Below are 19787 nucleotides of genomic sequence, written 5' to 3'. Positions count from 1 at the left end.
ATTTAATTGTTTCAGGGAATGAACAAATTCTACGGAACACGATAGACAAAATAAGAATAAATATTTTTTTCAAACTTTTTCAAAATTTGAATAAGTGGAAAAATTCATCAACTGTCATTCAATAATCAATGATGAAGAAAAAAATTCATTTCTTCAATAAGAGGATATAGATATATAACTGCTTTGAGGACGAAATGACTTAGTAGGAGCCTACTTCAATATACGGTCTATGTGTTTATGTTACCTAGATATTTCAAAAATTTATCTGTTTTTGTGCCTTTTATTAAATGCTTACAACTCTTCATTGTACAACTTACAAAAAAGTACAATCGGAGGGATCGCGGTGGCTGACAATATGCATCGAAAAGAATGAACATCATTCAGATGTCGACTTCTGAACTACTAACCTTTAACTGTCAATCACTCAATATGTTATCGTCAGGATTAATCAAGAAATAAGACAAGGAAACTTGTTGAAATCTTTTGTTCTGAGAATTGTATATTGTAAATATATAAATCGTAATAAAAGCAAGTGATTATTTATATATTTTAAATCACTTACTAGGATATTTAGCTACAATATAGAATTTTTAGCACAAAGTATTTCAACATGTTACCGTTTCTTACTTATTGATCGATCCTGACGACAAATATTGAGTGATTTCCAGTTAGAAGTTAATGGTCTAGTTATTCGACGTCTAACTGATGTACATTATTTTCGTTGCATATTGCCAGCAACCACGATATCTCAGATTAGACCTTTCGTAAGGTTGTACACTTTTCAGAAACTCACTTGAATAGGTTATGCGACTAACAGCTATAATGATATATTAAAACAAACAAAATTAGATAAGTTGTTGAAATATTTAGATGACAAGAACAGGTAGCCCAGATGTTTAGGCAGGCTGCTAGTTATTTGAGTGGGGTACAGTTGGTTACATATGAAAAACATTTTAATGTTGTCTAGTTCCAAAAATGTTCAAGTAAGTAACCTTACTTTAATAGAAATAGCTTTGTGAATGACATTTACCAACAAAATGTTTTTCTTTTTCGGTTAACATTTGACATTTAATAGAATTCCTCAACACTCAAACACCGAGTGCCGTATGACAGATTCTGAAATAGTGAAAAATTGTAGCTCACAAGAATAAAAATTTAACACTTTGTTCAGCTTTTCATCTATTTTCTACTTCCTAATTTTTTGATTTAGATGTGTGAATTCCAATCATAAATATTTAAAAATACATGTTGTGTATTCTATTTTGTTTTGTTAGGATCCGATAAAATTTAAGAGAATATTTTATTACAAACTGACACAAACTACAAAATCACTGGGAACAAGGAAACATTAGATATATATATTGTCTTGGCCAATATTAGAGACACATATACCGGAAAAATACAGGTATTAGAGTGAAGAGAACAACTTTGGGTAGTTGAGTTGTAATTCACTGATTCATACTTCTAAATTTAGTCGACTGGCAAAACCTACACAGTACAATTTCTGTCCAATGGTAAAGATTAGCATAAGAGAATTTAGGAAAGAAGTCTAAAGTCAAATTAACATATGTTAACAAGTCTTGATTTTATCTTTTTTGTTTATAGTGCTTCTTTATCGTTGAATCTCTCCTTTGACTCTCTTGTCTCAAAACTACTAGCGGATTTACTACATCAGCCTTAATATAGATTCTTTCGAAATCTATTTGATTCCTACCTCAAAATCATTGGATTTAGTACTATGTAAAGTTGTAGATCTATCCTACTTCATTCCATAAAGCTAAAGCCAATCCTTGTTAAAACTATTTTTCTCAATAAGTAAAGATGGATAGTGGCTAGCAGTGGAATTCAGGACGCGCGTTTCGTCCTATTTGAGACTTGTCAGCTGGATGTACAAGCATCTCGGAGTCGATGTTCACTCCGGAACTCGAATCCAGTACCATTCGCTTCGAACGCCATCGCGTTATCCTCTCAGCTACTGAGTCCTGATAGCCACCTTCTTGATGAGTCCCAAATAAGACAAAACTAGCGTCCTAGATTTCACTGCTAGCCATTATCCATCTTTGTTTATAAAGCTTGTGACTTGAGGCAATATCAAGGCAGTCCGCATAGGATGCATATATCCCAACAAGAGACTGAACAATTACACACTTAAGCAACAATGGGAAGATACGAGCAAACAACACTAAAGAGATAGACTTTTCTCAATGTTGTGTTTTTCAACAGTTATATATTTGATTGATGTTACTATTTTATTCAATAATATCGTCAACATTTTATTTCTCTACTAAACATAACAAACATTTTAACACCGTTTATGTATTCTTGGCTTTTTTTTTCTTCCCTTATATTAGAGTACTTAAAAATTCTATTGATTCAACAGTTGCTGATCGTGGTCCATCACCAGATTTTCGTCAAGAAATGGCTATTTTCTATGTAGTCTTCTTTATTGTATTTCCATTCTTCTTTGTAAATATTTTTGTTGCACTTATTATTATTACTTTTCAAAATCAAGGTGAAAATGAATTGATTGAATTAGATTTAGATAAAAATCAAGTAAGTAGTATATTTTTATTTTGAATAAAATAATTTATTATGTACATTTTGGTAATGAAATTGAAATTTTTTTTGGGGGGGGACATTTAGATAAACCGATGCGAAATGGCGTTAACATACATAACGATTCCCTGTATTTCGTATGTTTGAAGACAACATGAAACATGGAGCATATTTTTTTCATGCAATCAGAATTTTATCACTTCTTATATTCTGTCTTTAACTTTTGGTCAAATTTTGAGCGATTCTTTCAGTTGACTAAAATTTCTCACTTACCTAAAACCGAATCTTAACTTTGGAATGTTCTTCTTTATAAAGATGTCAGTTGATGTAATTCAAACGAATCAAGATATTTTAATAGTTCAGATCATGAATCAATTGAAGCTAGACCACCATGGAAAACCTGGAAGCACTGGATGGCCGTTTCGTCCTAGTGTGGGACTCCTCAGCAGTGCGTACCCACGATCCCACCACTCGAGATAGTGGTCTAGCTCCAATTGGTTCATGATCTCAACTAATAAAATTGCTATAATATCCACAAAACCCCTTCTGATATGAATCAGGATATATCTATCTATCTATCTATATCTACCTATATATATAAATTCAACGTTGGGATATACATTAGGTAGAACAAGGATTAGTATTTAGAGTGTAAAATTCTATCTCTTTTAAATTATAGAAGAATTTTAGATGTTTTTCTACCTAAAAAACAACTTTTTAGTTTTCTTTATAAAATATTACTAAAAACTAAGAATGATTAGTTTATTTTTGTATTGGTCGTTTGAATGATTCCATTGAAGATTAGGACTACAATTGATCAGTCTCATATTGGCTTATATACATCCTGTGCAGATTGCCTCGATATCGCCCTAAATCACAAATATTATAAGCAGAGATGGATGTTGGGTAGCAGTGCAATACAAGAGATGCGTTTCGTCATACTTCAGGACTAGTCAGCTGAACGTGCCTGCATCCCAGAGTTAGTGTTTACTCAGCCACTAGAACCAAATACTGTTCGCTTCAAATGCCACCACTTGTGACGCCGGACAATATCGACACAATTCTCACATGATGCACATATCTCAATATGAGACTGATCAATTGCAGTCACAAATATCAATGGGAAGATTCAAACAATCAATGCGAAAATGAGTTAAAACTTCAGCCCATTGCACAAACTAGTGGTTATGTGGACTCAGTGGCTAACTTGATAACGTGATAGCGTTTGAAACTGTATTCGATTTACGGAGTGAACATCAACTATGGAATGCAGGTACATCTAACTGAAGAGTCTAAAATAAAACAAAAACGTAAGTCCTGGATTTCACTGTTAACCACCATCCATCTAAGACTAATTAATATTTGAGAAAATTGAAATTACCATCAAATAAATTACTAATTTGTATTTTATTAAACTTTATATAATTTTCAAAGATTAAAGTCGTTCATTTGACTAGCATATAAAGTAGCCGGTAAATAATTGGTTACCTTTCTCTATAGCAAAGAAAATATGATTTTTTTTGCCCTATTTATATTTCAGAAACGTTGTATCGATTTTGCTATTAATGCTCGACCATTATGTCGTTATATGCCAAAAGATAGACATTCATTGAAATATCGAGTATGGCGCCTTGTTGTTTCGACACCATTTGAATATTACATCATGGTTATGATTGCGATCAATACTTTAATTTTAATGATGAAGGTAAATTTGACCTGTTCTTAAAAGAAATACTAATTGTGTATCATATGTTTGTTGTAAGTGTGAAGGATTTATAGCGAGACTATAATTTATGGACAAACCCATCACGTATAAGATAACATGGCTATGATTTCGCTGCGAAATTCACTCACTTACTTGGCTAAATAGGGTTTTAACGTTATAGCTGATGTTAGTTCGTGATGAAAACCGTAAATCTAATCTCTAGCATTAACCATCAACTGTTAATCATAATTTAAATTCCTCACACTGGTCTATAACCCCCATTTGGTCCTAATTATTAGTTGGGCACTTTCAAGGTCGATTTAGTGTCACTCAAAGGTCGTCCGTAAATTATGGCCTCACCGGATTTATTTTTATTTTTATTTGAAACTATAAAACATATTTTAGACTGATATACATATATGCAATACGCACAGTAGGAACATATGCCAATAAGAGACTGACCAGTTGCAGTCCTAAACATTAATGGGAAGATTCAAACAATCAATGCAAAAATGAGTTAAAACTTCAACTCATTGCACAAGTGAGTGGTTATCTGGATTCAGTAGCTAAATAGATAACGTGATATCGTTCGAAGTCACTATTACTAGATTCGAGTTCCAGAGTGAACATCAACTCTGAGATGCAGGTACATTCATCTGACGAGTCCCAAATAAGACGAAACACGCGTCCTGGATTCCACTGCTAGCCACTATCCATCTTTGCTCATATAGTTAAGACCATTTTTAATTTAGTTAAAATATATTATATAATTCATAAGACCATAAAATCCTATTCACATTAAAACTTGTATTCTGTTATTCAATTCATTTAAAACTGTTGTTGATTTTTAAAAAATTAAGTTTGAGGACTGAAAGTATTTTGTAGTTACAAAGTATTGTGTATACAAGGAAATATGTGAACATGTATTGACTTGACTTCGTTAATCAATTACCCTTGTATTATATAGATCCCAACGGTGTTTGAAATCAGAATGCAATGAGTAGCGGCAGCTACAGTTTATTAGCGGATAACTCAGATTACAAAGCTATGAGCACATCAATAGAATTCGAGGCAGAGGCGAATTATGTATGTTTGAGTGAAAAAATAGGCAAAGCAAGGTGAAACAAAAGTTATTAATAGGATTTGAGTACATATGTACATGGGCAAGATAATAAATCATTAAGTGATATTTAAGCAATCAACATTTTAACTTAAATCTGTCATGTGGTCTAGTGATCATAACAGTACAAAGAAATAAACAAATTGTTACTATTCGAATAACATTGTCTGTTAAGTAAGTTAATCAAAATGGCTCAACCAAAATTAACCATAATCAAAATTGGTTGTAAGATGAGTATAAAATCACTGAAGTAGAATGTTTGAAAACAGAAAAGACAGTTCTTTCAAAACACGTCAATCTTATAATAAATCTGATTAACATATTCATCAAGGAGTATAGTTTTAAACAAATTGATACACATAAATATATCATAAGACCTACAGGAGAAGAAAAAAAAACCCAGCAAGATTGTATAAATTACTTAAGATGCATAAAATCTGTTCATTTTTTTGAATAGTTTTAAATATGACTAATTTCAACTGTTAATCCCAAATGAAACATCTAATATAGATCCTGAAACCAAAGTGAAAATAAAGCTTTAAGAGTTAATGTAAAGAACTCCTATGATTTCTTTCTACAAAATATAAAGTCAGTAGATAGGACTGAATATATATCTCTCTAGACGTAATATGTTTTCTCCCTAATGTCTGCTACCTAGGAAACGTGCATCTCATATGCAATAAACTTACTGAAAAGAGAACATGATAACTGTGGCTCATTTTTTTCTACACTGATAGAGTCAGTTATCAGGTATACGATGAATGTACACTTTAGGTTTGATAATGAATTTTGCAGGCAACTGGACATGCTATCAGTAACATAACCACTGAGCCTATTTCATGCAAGCAATTTTTTGATAAAACTGAAGAGCTGTTTACTTAAAATAGAAATAAACTAATTAGTATTTTATAACCACTACATGGATGACACTTTTATATCATTTGTAAGTGTAATCCATAAGATTATTGTTCCTAAAAAAGGCTTAACAATATTCATCCATTTTTCCTCTTTACATCAGAGGATGAATGGAATAATAGTGTCTGAATCTTAGACATCTCAATATAACAATTTAACCGAACGTTAAAAAAATTATATGTAGGATATCGTCATCTATGAGTCAATAAACTTATTTACTATACTTCTCCGGTACTCAATAAATCAAGTGAGGGATCTAACGCATAATGCCAAACTTATTTGCTTCTATGAAACTAATGAATAAATCCTAGTTACCTCCTTCATCGTACTTGGCATTACCGAAAATGAATCAAAACTCAACATCCTACAGATAATTTACGTCCAAGATAAAAGGAAAGTTAATCACAACACATCAGAAACTTATATTTCAGAAATTACGGCTTACAGACGACTCGACGGGTAGGAAAGATTTTGTTAAACCTATGTATATGGCGTATCTAAAATTTCCATTATGACAAGAAATAAGTATATACTTCCTTACATTGTCTTTTTTAAATGAATTAAACCATTTAGTTGACCTGTGAAGTCAGTTATTTCATGTCTATAGTTAGGCAAGTTAAACACTAAATTTCTGAACATTATCCTAAATGAATAATTAGGAGACAGTTAAGGTTAGACAACCGCTTTATCTTTCTCATCTAGTTAACACGAAACGTCAAGTGGACATAAACAAAGCCTTTCAAATTATCAACAAGATTTCAAACATTTAGTTCATGATTTACACGTATCTCTTTTGTATATGTTGAATCCACTGTCTTCCATCTTAACTAACCTAACCTTTTTATACATAGGACATTTATACAATCAGTCTCCATATATTGATCAGCGAAATAAACAGCCTTAGACAAGATCACTATTGTGTTTTCTCTCTCAAAACTTTCGACTTATTTTCGTTGCTGCATGATTGTAATATTCATTTTATATTTAAGTTAATGTAATCAATACTGGACCTCTTATTAAAATTACGTCTATTCTTTTATATTATATGATGAAATCTATCAATTCTATGATTTGATACTTCAATCCATTGATTTATTAACACCAACAAGTATTAGTTGCATTATTCATTTCATCTACTAATTGTGTTGTTACTTCCAAGTGGATTTTTAAATTTAACCCTTTCTGTAAAGATAACAACAAAAAAAAAGAGAAAAACATGGCAAGAATAACGTAACCTTCAGAAGTATTATCTCCAGTGGTTAAATACAAGACGATGTTAATTCAATAAAAGTTTAATATTGTTTTATCAAGTAGATACAGAATATAAAATAAGCAAAAATTTAGCATTATGTATAAGGTAATAATAAACCTTCTAAAGATTGTACGTCAATGTTTATTATATACAGTTAAAGTAATAGTCACTAGAATTTCCCAATCAAATGTATCTATACAACAACAAAGAAATCTTTCGTTTAGATCGTTTCACTTCTAAGCGATTCATCAAACATTATGTCACACCTATCATCATTTTATTTACATATAGTTGAAATCATGAGTCAATTGAAGCTAGACAATCGTTGAAAACCTGAAAGTACTGGACGGCCGTTTCGTCCTATTGTGGGACTCCTCAGCAGTGCGCGTATATAATAAAATTACTAAAAATCTCCACAAAAAACCCTCTTGTAGTCATTTTAGTTGGAAAATGATGAATGTCAACTCTTCTTATCATACTTTATGTTTTTTAATATTACCGTTATTCTCAATCTCCTTTTACACATTATCCACGTAGCTTGTTAATTATTCATTCATTTTATTATTAATCTACTCTATACATAAATTTTCCTAATTAAATATGCATGTTTAATCCCATAGTATAATAATTATTATCATTATCATCAATTTTATCCAGTAATTTATATAGTTGTATTAGAATCCCAGTTATTACATTGGTTTAAACGTTCTGTGCAAATATTTATATCTGTCAATGTAAAGTCTAACAAGAAATTACTGATATAACTTGTGGCCTTGTGACCTATTCATATATAAAGTATTGGTGTTACCAATAAGAGAACAGCGACTTATCAACCGGACCAATGACATGTAAACCCGTACGAACAGTCTAGAGTCCTTATCGGTCCTTCTTTTTCCTTAGCCCTCCCTACCTGTTGAGTTCAGAACACCAATCTCAGTCTCTGTAGTATGAATAATGTTTTTCGAAAATACTGGGTTTATATACAAACCAAACAGATCATATTGTACCATTAAATAGAAAACAACATTTGTTTAAGATTTGGACAAAAATGGATGTGAATGTGGAAGACTGTAATTAATAGACTGCGAATAACTCAACAATGGTAAATCGTATAATGATAGTCTGTGGGTCAAAATAAAACTTATAATGGGAGGAACATGAATATTCATAGTTTAGCTACTTAACAATCACAGTAAAAATATACGTATCATATTGATCCCTAAATAATTCTCAAAAGTTACCATCCATAATTCTCGTCGGGATATAACAATTACCAATCATAAATATTTCCTTAAATTAATTTTTCATTTTATCATAACGGAATTATTCAGGTTATATAAAACTTAATTCTGAATAATAAATAGGAAAGGATAGGTTGTTACTGGTTTTTGTACTTTAAGACATGTCATCGGGTTTCAACTCATTAAGATTATTATACACTTAATTGTATTTATATCCAATCGTTTCCTAGAGTCGAATAGCTGAAAAGTCAAGGATATAACCTGTCAAACTAGTTTTAACAATCAAAGAAGTGAAATTATTATTATTAATTCTCAGAGTTCTGGTGAGAAGCCATGACTTATAGAATTCAAACATGTTGGGTATAAAGCAATCATCAGAAGTAGGTCTTGTGGGGATTTTAGTAATTTTATAAAGTTGAACTCATGAGTCAATTATTGCTAGACCACCATAGAAATCTCGAAAGCACTGGACGGCCGTTTCGTCCTGTTGTGGGACCCCTCATCAGTGAGCATCCACGATCCTGCCTCGCGAGATTCGAATCCAGGACCTATCAGTCTGGCGCGCGAGCGCTTAACCCCTATACCAATGAGCTCCTTAGTGACTAGATTCAAGAGGTATTTCCCGGAGTTTTAATGAGAAGCAGCCACCAATTGATTTCAACCACGTCTGTTGTGAGATAGTAACTCACTGAAAACAATGGTGGACGGTTGCTCAACTTTGTGGATTGGTTGAAGTTATACATAGACACCGTTGGATGCCGGTTCAGTGGTTTAGAGGTTAAGCGCTTGCGCGCGAGACTGATAAGTCCTAGGTTCGAATCTCGCGAGTCAGAATCGTGGATACTCACTGCTGAGGGTTTCCATAATAAGATGAAACGGCCGTCCAGTGCTTTCAGTTTTTCCATGGTGGTCTAGCTTCAATTGACTCATGATTTCCACTATAAAATAAAGAGATCAACCAACAATAGTTTTAGGAAGCATTTACAAAATATCACAAATAAATTGAGTTTTAAGCCATTTTATGTCAACTCAGTGGTGTAAATATTAACCATTTTTCTACAGACATAGTTGTCATTTTTTTTTAATAACCGGTGGAATTTGTACATAAACACTATTGAGTAGTCTTATGCTATCATAATATAGTTTTACAATACTTCCTAGTATTCAACATTTGTCTAACCAACGTCATTCTATAATGTAAACTCTAATGCTAATACAACTGATCATAAATACCATGTTCTATAAATCAACAGGTAATTTAGATTTTTTTTAAAAAGTACATCATAATAGTTAGTAACTAAAAAAACAAATAACTTTCCCTTTTTTTTAACTACTTCTAGTCATTAACTGGTAACTGGTTAAACTGTTGAGTTTGAAACTATTTTTTTCATTGAAAAAAAATGGCTCCCCAACGTATTAATCATTTCGTTTGATTTTTTTTTGTTTTTTTTTTTGAAAATAATAATAATAAATAAAATTAGTTGTCATATAGCAACCAAATGTATATTTATGGAGTCTAAATGACAGATCATTTAGTTTGTTAGAAAGCATAAATAACATTATAAACTTATAGATGATATACATTTGCAAGTCATAGTAGATATTTCCTGAAACGCCAGTTATTATGAATAATCAATAGCATATCTATTAAATGTTTCTCTTTTCAATTAGTTGCATATATTTATAGAGATGGAAAAGGCAAGCTTATGGCTAGGACTTACTCTTAACCTAAAAATCAATGCATGATTCCTATGTAGACTCATTATCTATAAATATATTACAAACCGGTTAACTTGATTCCAAAATCTCAATACAAAGAGAGAATTCATGGAATAGGTTTCATTAACAAATTTAAATAATTGAAATCATGAGTCAATCGAAGCTAGACCACCATGAAAAACCTAAAAGCACGGGGCGGCCGTTTCGTCCTGTTATGGGACTCCTTAGCAGTAAGCATCTGCGATCCCACCACGCGAGATTCGAACCCACGACCTACTAGTCTCGCGCCAGAGCACTTAACCGATAGACCACTGAGCCGGCACCCAACGGTGTTAGTGTGTAACTTCCATGGTGGTCTAGCTTCAATTGACTCATGATTTCAACTATGAAAATACTGAAATTTTCACAAAACCCCTTCTGACCAAAAATTTAAATAAAGCAAGGACAAGAATATTTGAAGAACAAGATGAATTCATTGTATTTCGTTACTTTCTTTTCAACTAAATAAAAACTGTAATTCTTAACTTCATCAGCCCGAAACACACAACTTATTCGTTATTGATTGATGATTCTAGTTTGACATTATGTAATCAATTAGAAATAGTTAAGCTTATATATATATAATACAAAGTTCTTTCGTAAATTGTGGAAACCATATATTAAATAATTCATTTGCGAATTCTCCATCAATTGTCTCAAAACTCGTCGTTGCTTCATTGTTGTTACGGTACTCTATTTTTTTGTTCTCTTCGATTCAATTTTCTCAACCTTCTGTTGCCAGACATTCCACTTCGGATTCGTATCATATACTACTTATGTGTAGTGATATAAATGACATACACCACAGTAGGACTGAACTTAGATGAGATTTGTTGTTTTCAATTAAATGCATGGTCAACATTACTTTTATTTGATATCATTCTGAAATTCATTTTGAATTTGATGGAAAAGGCTTGTAGCTCAGGTAAATGTTTGTAGTAATACTTGGCTTTTTGAACCATATGTTAAAATGTGAAACTTGACATTATCAACACTTACTTCAGATTAAAGGGGGCTTAATTCACTGATGTCAAATCATTGTCTAAATTTATTTGCAAAATATCTCCATAGTGGGATTTGTTAATTTCGTGTATCTTTGCTTTCTGCCAGTTGGTTTCTGTTTGGATAGACTCTTACTACTAACTGACTGACTTTCACCTCACAAGTTAACAGATTAAATCTATATTTAAATGTAAACTGATTGTAGATTGAATTGGTTACTCTGCTTCTGGAAATTCTTCACTTAACTTGAAGAAAAGACATGAACAATGAGAGTATATAACTAAGTTAATTACTAAACCTGTTCACTAAAAACCATAGAGTAGTTCATGGTATAATTCATTAAAACAAAATATATTACTGGTACAAAATTCAATTAGACTTTAATAGAATATGGATTGTTTGACAATAAAGACCTAAAAATAATATTTAGGAATCTATTTCAAAATGTTTAAACAAGTTAGGCATTTAGTACAACCTATAAATTTACAAAGATCATAGTTATGGTATTTCATGGAGTGATTGAAGTTTAAATTATACCATTGGACCCCAACCCAGTAATTCTAATAGATAAGCGTACACCGCGAGAACTAAAGGTCTTTATTTCCATCCTTGTTGGGGTTGTAGGAGTGCATTACTAAAGAATCCAGTACTTCATATTTTATAAGAATATCCGAACTGTAATCAATCTATAGTGAATAAAATCGTGAAATTAAAGCAATCTTCAGAAATCCATTCAGTGAAATGTTAGAAAGCTAAGCAACATATACACACTTTACTAATCAAATGGTCATCTAACTTTTTGTACTGTTGTTTTCAATTAACAGTATCATCGTCAAGAACAAAAGACATATTTTACTGCTTCCGTTGATACTGAACAACAAGCTTATCATAATTATTGTAATACACTATTGTATTTCAATTCTGCTTTCACTGTTATGTTCTCTGTGGAATGTATGCTGAAAATTATGGCATTTGGACCAAAGGTATGTAGTATTGTATAATCTGGTGTTTTTTCGTTTTCTTTATACCCCTTACTCTCGTTTAGATTAGTTGTCTTTTTTTCTTAATTTTATATTCAATAATTGATCGAGAACTATTTTTAAAAAAATGAAATCATTTTACAACTCCTCATCAGCGCGCATTCACGATTGCACACGCAAGACTCGAATCCTTCCAATTCTTTCAGGTTTTCAATGGTGGTCTAGTTTAGATCAATTCATGAATTCAACTGTTAAAGTCACTACAATCAAAACAAATCCTCATTCACATGTTGTTAACTTACTAAACGCTTAAATATAAAGTTGAATAAACACATAAATGATCCGATCAAATTTCAATTGATTCGATATTCTATCGTTTATCTTCAACAAATTCATTGATTACAAATAAATATTGGGAGATCTTAACAAAGTGATTTAAACCTCTTAATAGATAACAGCATATCTAATGTTAATAGTACAATAAAAAGAGAAAGGGATACTTGTTATACTTGATAATTATGCATTCATTATTATTATTATTATTAATATTAGCTTTATTCAATATATTTTTGGTACAGTATAGAATTCTCAGAACAATGTATTTCAACAAGTTCCCGTTTCTTACTTCTTGATCGATCCTGACGACAAATATTGGGTAATCACCAATTAAAAGTTAACAGTCCAGTCAATCGACATCTAAATAATGTACATTCTTTTCACTGCACATTGCCAGCAACAACGATATCTTTGATTGGGTCTTTGTAACCTATACAACGAAAATTTGTACACTTTCCAGAAACGCATCTGAATAGGTTATGCGAATAATAGCCATAATGATGTATTAAAATAATCAAAATTAGATAACTTGTTGAAATACCTAGAGAGCAGAAACAGGTAGCCCAGATATTCAAGCAGGCCGCTAGGATATTTAATGTTGTTTCAGAATGTTTCTAAATAAGATAAACTTATGATTTTAACAAGCTGTTAATTAGCTATTAGGGAATCTAAGCAATTGGTTATTCTGATTACATCATTCAATTAAGAAACTATATATATATATATATATATATATATATATATATATATATATATATATTTCTTGATTAATCCTGACGATAACATATTGAATAATGGACAGTTAGATGTTAGCAGTTCAAGAATCAACATATGAATAATGTTCATTCTTTTCAATGTATACTACTGTGGTGTGGTCTACTTATATCCATCTAAGTAGTGTATGGTGATGGTCAGACATATAATGTATTTTGGCAGAAGACCAATAAGGAAAGAACTGAAATGAGGCGCAATTGGTAGAAAAATGCATAAATAATGAAATTAGAGAAGATGAACTAATATTTGCAGAAGTAACAGTGAAGATTAAGACAATTGGAAGTAATTTTGCAAATTAACTGTTCATTGTATGGTTATCAAAGTTAGTGAGATAGTCTGTAATTTTTGCTTGAATACATTTGATTGTCCCCAACTACTGTTCTATTCACTACACTACCAGCTATTATAATGTCTCTGATTGTACTTTTTTGTAAGTTGTACAGTAAAGGTCGTAAACATTTCATAAAAACCCAAAAACAGATAAGTTGTTGAAACATCTAGATGGTGGGAACAGGTGACCAAGATATTCAAGCAGATCGCTTTAATTGTTTAATCAATCATTTAGTTTGATATCATACCTTTAATTTATCTTTTCATTTTTTTCAGAATTATTTCCGTGATCGTTGGAATATTTTTGATTTTATTACAGTTATAGGAAGTATTACTGATGTATTAGTTTCTGAATTACAAGTAAGTGTATTGTTATTTTCGAATGGAAATGATAAATGTAGTTCAGTAAATATGTGTTGTGTGACTTAATTGATGAAATTCGAATATTTAAATAAATTGGTTGTCCCTATCTGAGTGTTCATTTACAACAGTATCACTTATGTGTATAGGTGTTATAGTTTAAACCCCTATGGATAAATTGTCATAGTTGATAACAGTTAATAACTGAAAACTTTTCACACTAGACTGTCAAATATATTCCACTTCAGTTTCGTTTTCCCATCAATGTTTCACTGACATTATTTTCACAGACGTAGATTACAAAGCTGCAGTATTCAGATTAGCTAATTAGCGCCATGAAACCAGAATAGTTTACCGATGAAACTGTCAAGTAGTGTAAGGGGGAAGGGTTTTCTTCAATAGAAATATTTGATATTTTATTTGGTTTTAATAAATAAATATCTCGTTTATTTCACCAGTCCAGTGTAGTTTAATTATTAAATCATTTAAGATACTTCACTTACTATTGTATCTTACCAACAGCATTCATTCTTTTCAATGAGACTTAAAGAATGATACACTAATCAGTAAATGATTACCTAGTTTTTCATTTGAATAAGGTCAGTCATATCTTCGTCAGTTTGCATATAATAAATGTGTTTAATCTATTTGCTTGGAATTTCGGTTCCTACAACTAAGTTTTCGATGACTCTTAAAACTGGAGACAATAAATACTATTACTCTATATTCAATACTTATCGGTCAGTGACATGTTAACCGATAATGTCAACATTATTCCTTTACAAATATTTTTTTTCAATCCAATCTACAACTAAGCTTTATTGGTCATTACTTGTAACTGAATATTGCTTGTGTACTATGCTTTACAATCACTTTATATACTTCATAGCATAGAACACTTAGTAAAACTTATATTTCAGATCGGTCAATCAAATAAAAATGTTTACTCATCTAATGTTAATTGCCCCCAAATGACCTGTTACGCCCGAGAGTGGGGAGAGTCAGCTCCTTCTCAAAATGCTCTCACATGGCCACGAGCTTATAACCACTGCCAGGGAAGTCCTACTCACTGCCTTCTCGCAGCGGGGATTGTTGTTTACGAAATTGAGAGGACGAAAAGCGAATATCCGATACTTTAACAGGGGTTATTGGAAACCACTGATTCCAAGCCAACAGTGTATATTAGCTCCAGGATACTAAGGAAACTAATAGCATATGAACCTATTGTTGGTCAACGGCTACCATGGGACTTCATCTCCAAACGTTGCCCCAATGCCTTGTGGATTAGACCTTCAGGTCAAAGGCTTCGGATGTGGCCCCCTAATAAAACCACCTGTTTCGGTCTGAGCGTCTAGGCAGTATCCCGGCCCTCACACAAATCGAATGATTTATATGGCGAATCTATGTTTGATGCCCTCTTGTACCAATATTTATGTGTTTAAATAAATAAATAAATCAGAAGGGGATTTTGTGTGCATCCACCGTCCCGTCTCGCACGCGAGCGCTTAACCACTGGACCACTGAGCCGGCATCCAACGATGTTAATGTCTAACTTCAACCAATCCACGGAATTGAGCAACCGTCCCAAAACAGGACAAAACGGTCATCCAGTAGATCCAGGTTTTCCATGGTGGTCTAGCTTCAATTGACTCATGATTTCAACTATATGAAAATAAATAAATGTTAATTTAACATCTTGAATTACTCCAGAAATGAAACTTTTCATTTTGAAAATTTTTTATCCGATCCTCAAGTTGATAAGCTGAACCTATTATAAACAGTTAAATGAATTTCTTATTGTATTTTGTTTTATTTTTTCAGGAATCAGCATTTTTGAGTTTAGGATTTCTACGACTTTTTCGTGCAGCACGTTTAATTAAATTATTACGTCAGGGTTATAGTATACGTATTATTTTATGGACATTTATTCAATCCATTAAAGCTTTACCATATGTTTGTTTATTGATTACAATGCTATTTTTTATCTACTGTATTGTTGGTATGCAGGTATGAAATGAAGTACTTAACATTGTTATTAATATTATTATTGTCATGTATATATCAGTATAACAGTTGTTTGTTAATTTCAGGATGCTTCTCATTAATCAATTGTAGAAAAAAACTCAGACAGTATGCACGTATGCCAATAAGAAACTGATCAATTGCAGTCCTAAACATCAATGGGAAGATTCAAACAAGTAATACTAAGTGAATTTAGACTTCCACTCATTGCACAAGCAAGTGGCTATCAGGACTCAGTAGCTGAGTGGATAACGCGATAGTGTTTGAAGTGAAAGGTAATGTGTTTGAGTCTCAGAGTGAACATCAACTGTGAGATGCAGGTACATCTAGCTGACGAGTCCCAAATAGGACGAAATCGCGTCAAACTGGATTCCACTGCTAGCCACTATCCATTTTTGTTTACAACGCTTGTAAAATAAGGCTATATCGAGGCAATATGCACAGTATGCACATATGCCAATAAGAGACTGACCAGTTGCAGTCCTAATCATCAATGGGAAGATTCAAGCAAGTAATACAAAGTGAATTCAAATCAGCTTACTTTAAAAATAATACATCTATATATTGTAACATAGATAGTGTTAAACCTGATACATGTGAAATGGACAACATAAACGTGGTAAAATGAGCAAAATATATCATACTTCATTTGTTTAGGCTTGATTCTGTGTCCGTTGGAATAACGTCAGAAACTTTTCCTGTTCTGAATAAGAGTGAATTTAGTGAGTAGACAAAATGCAGCTTTGTAGAGATTGTTGAATTTCATGGTTTATATCACAGATCGATAGTAATAAGATAAGCGTTGAAAACCAGCAAGTGATGGGATCCTTTTTTGTAATAGAATGGGGTTACTCAGCAATCCACATCCACAACCTCAACAGAGGTTGGACCAAGAGTATTTAGGTCTCTCTGTGACTGTGAAAACTTCAAACTATTAGTGTGGCTTTCAATGATTAAATTTCTAGCTGCGAGCAATTTCTGGTGTTGCAGAACCGTTTTTTATTGGACTCAGTGGATAACTGACTCATCTGCGATACAGTTGAACTTCACTGCTCGAAGTTTGTATGTTCGTTAGACATTTGAGAAAAGATTCTTAACTGCTTCTTTTTCTTCAGCTTATACATGTAGCACTTTAAGTTCAGTAGATTAAGAGACTACTCTAATGTTTAAATTATTGTTTGGAGTCATAGAAAATCTGTTGCAAGTATCGCGAGTTGAAATCAACACACATAAATTAATTTCTTACTTTTGTAGTGGCAATTTCTTGATTATGACACGCTAGTCGTTCGTTACGATAAAAAGTTCTCGACAACTTTAGGCGTCTGTTACATCAGTAATATGGTGAAAGTTTGTACAGCTTATATAAAATATAATGCTATCATACTACGTCATATAGACTTATAAAATATATTATTATGAAAATATTCCGTCATGAATTAAATATACAGTTTTAAACAGTTGATCAATTTGATAAATTTAGATGATGGAATGGAACGATCAAGTCTATTTATTTTATTAGCCTAATACATTTCAAACAGTTTATTTATACACTGATCTTATAACCGGAGAGTGATGGCGGCTAGCAGTGGGATTCAGGATGTACATTTCGTTCCGCTTTGGGACTCGTTAGCTGAATGTACCTGAATCCCACATTTCATCTTCACCCTGGAACTCGATTCAAGTACTAGTCTCTTCAAACGATATCACGTTATCTGTTGAGCTACTGAGTCCTGATAACCACTAGTTTGTGCAATAGGCTGAAGTTCTAACTCATTTTTGCATTGATTGTTTGAACCTTCCCATTTGATGTTTAGGACTGCAATTAATCAGTCTGATATTGACACATGCGCATCATATACATCATGTGCGAATTGTCCCGATAATGCCTGAAGTCACAAATGATGGCGTTTGAAGCGAACAGTATTTGGTTCGAGTCCCTGAGTGAGGACTAACTCTGGGAAGCAGACACATTAAGCTGGTGAGTCCTAAAGTATGACGAAACGCATATCCTGTATTGCACTGCTACCCACCATCCATCTCTGCTTATAATGCTTGTGATTTAAGGCATTATCAAGGCAATCTGCGCAGAATGTATCTAAGTCAATATGAGACTGATCAATTGCAGTCCTAATCTTCAATGGAAATATGGAAACGACTAATACAAAAATGAATTAACACATGAAAAACATTGTGTCAACTAAGCATACCAGAAGACAAGGAAAAGTGTATATAATAGAAAAAGAATGTAAGTCATATCACTCCGGATAATACTGTGATCTTGAGTGCTGTTGGATGTATTAAGGTAGTTATCACTTCCCGGTTGCCCACACTATGGAAGAGTTGTTCTGGAAGTACCTGAAAATGAAATTGGGTTAGCGTTGGTCTTAGTGACTTGAGAGCGTGATCGTAGTTCCCAAGGAAAAAGTGCTTGATGTCAGTCACACACAACATTTTTGTGAGTAATTTTCGTGTTAGCTTAGCATTCGTACTGGTATTGGTAGCATGTACTGTGAGACTACCACTGAGACAGAAATCCTGTACTATATCCTTATACATAATCTTTCTTTTATATATTACTACCATTGAAGTGACTACTTCTATGAATTTGGTGTTTATCTTGTTGTGCTGATAAGGTGTGGAAACTTGAACCGATGCATATATGTGCATGGTCCTACTTTATCGCTAACTGACTAACTGACTCTAGATAATAACTGGATATTTCCAGTGTAGATATAATGTGAGAACAAATTTTTCCTAAGTACATATGAGACGTTGAATTCTAATATGCTCAAACTTTAATGAACCTTAGTATACATCTGCTAGATACGTTATATACAAATTTAAAAAGAATAATTTACCATCAATAATATAACCTATTTAAATCTGTGCTCTCCTTCTTTCGCCTTCAGGATTCCAAGTTAAGGATCGCTTCGTAATGTGGTCTGGTGGTTTACGCAGTGTGTGACCTACCCACCTCCAGCGTCTACTCCTAAGTTCCTCTTCAACTGGAGGCTGATTTGTTCTCTGCCATAAAAGGTTCTCGTTGATGATGTCTGGTCAATGGATCTCGAGCATCTTGAGTACAAACTGTTCATAAATACATGTACCTTCTTGATGATGTTTGTAGTAGTTCTGCAAGTTTCAGCTCTGTACAATAGAACTGTCTTGAAGTTTGTATTAAAGAATCCGACTTTGATGTCGGCTGACAGTTGTTTGGAGTTTTAGATGTTCTTCAATTGTAGCAATCCTGCCCTTGTTTCGCCAATCCATGTCTTCACATCCGCACCACATCCTCCTTGTTTATCGACGACGCTGTCCAGATACGTAAACGTTTCAATCTCTTCCAGACCTTTTCATTCAAGCGTGATTTGGTAGATGCTCGTTGTGTTGCATTTCAGGACATTGCTTCCTCCTAGCGTACATTGAAGCCTACTGT

At 32.7% G+C, this 19787-nt stretch overlaps 1 protein-coding gene across 1 annotated transcript in view; it reads left to right on the top strand.

Moving 5' to 3' along the window:
• Smp_004730 (voltage-dependent calcium channel) overlaps positions 1 to 19787 on the top strand; it is a gene marked incomplete at both ends in the record, with an annotated part of 129847 nt that overhangs the window by 88810 nt on the left and 21250 nt on the right. The window contains 5 exons of the mRNA XM_018796213.1: positions 2352 to 2553; positions 4097 to 4261; positions 12374 to 12532; positions 14246 to 14335; positions 16151 to 16336. Of these exons, the coding sequence (XP_018650448.1) occupies positions 2352 to 2553; positions 4097 to 4261; positions 12374 to 12532; positions 14246 to 14335; positions 16151 to 16336 (802 nt within the window). The remainder of the gene's footprint in view (positions 1 to 2351; positions 2554 to 4096; positions 4262 to 12373; positions 12533 to 14245; positions 14336 to 16150; positions 16337 to 19787) is intronic.

This window comes from Schistosoma mansoni, chromosome 2 (assembly GCF_000237925.1).
Source record: "Schistosoma mansoni strain Puerto Rico chromosome 2, complete genome".
NCBI lineage: Eukaryota > Metazoa > Platyhelminthes > Trematoda > Strigeidida > Schistosomatidae > Schistosoma > Schistosoma mansoni.
Note: the sequence above shows the minus strand (reverse complement) of the source record. Positions and strands in the feature narration are given on the sequence as shown.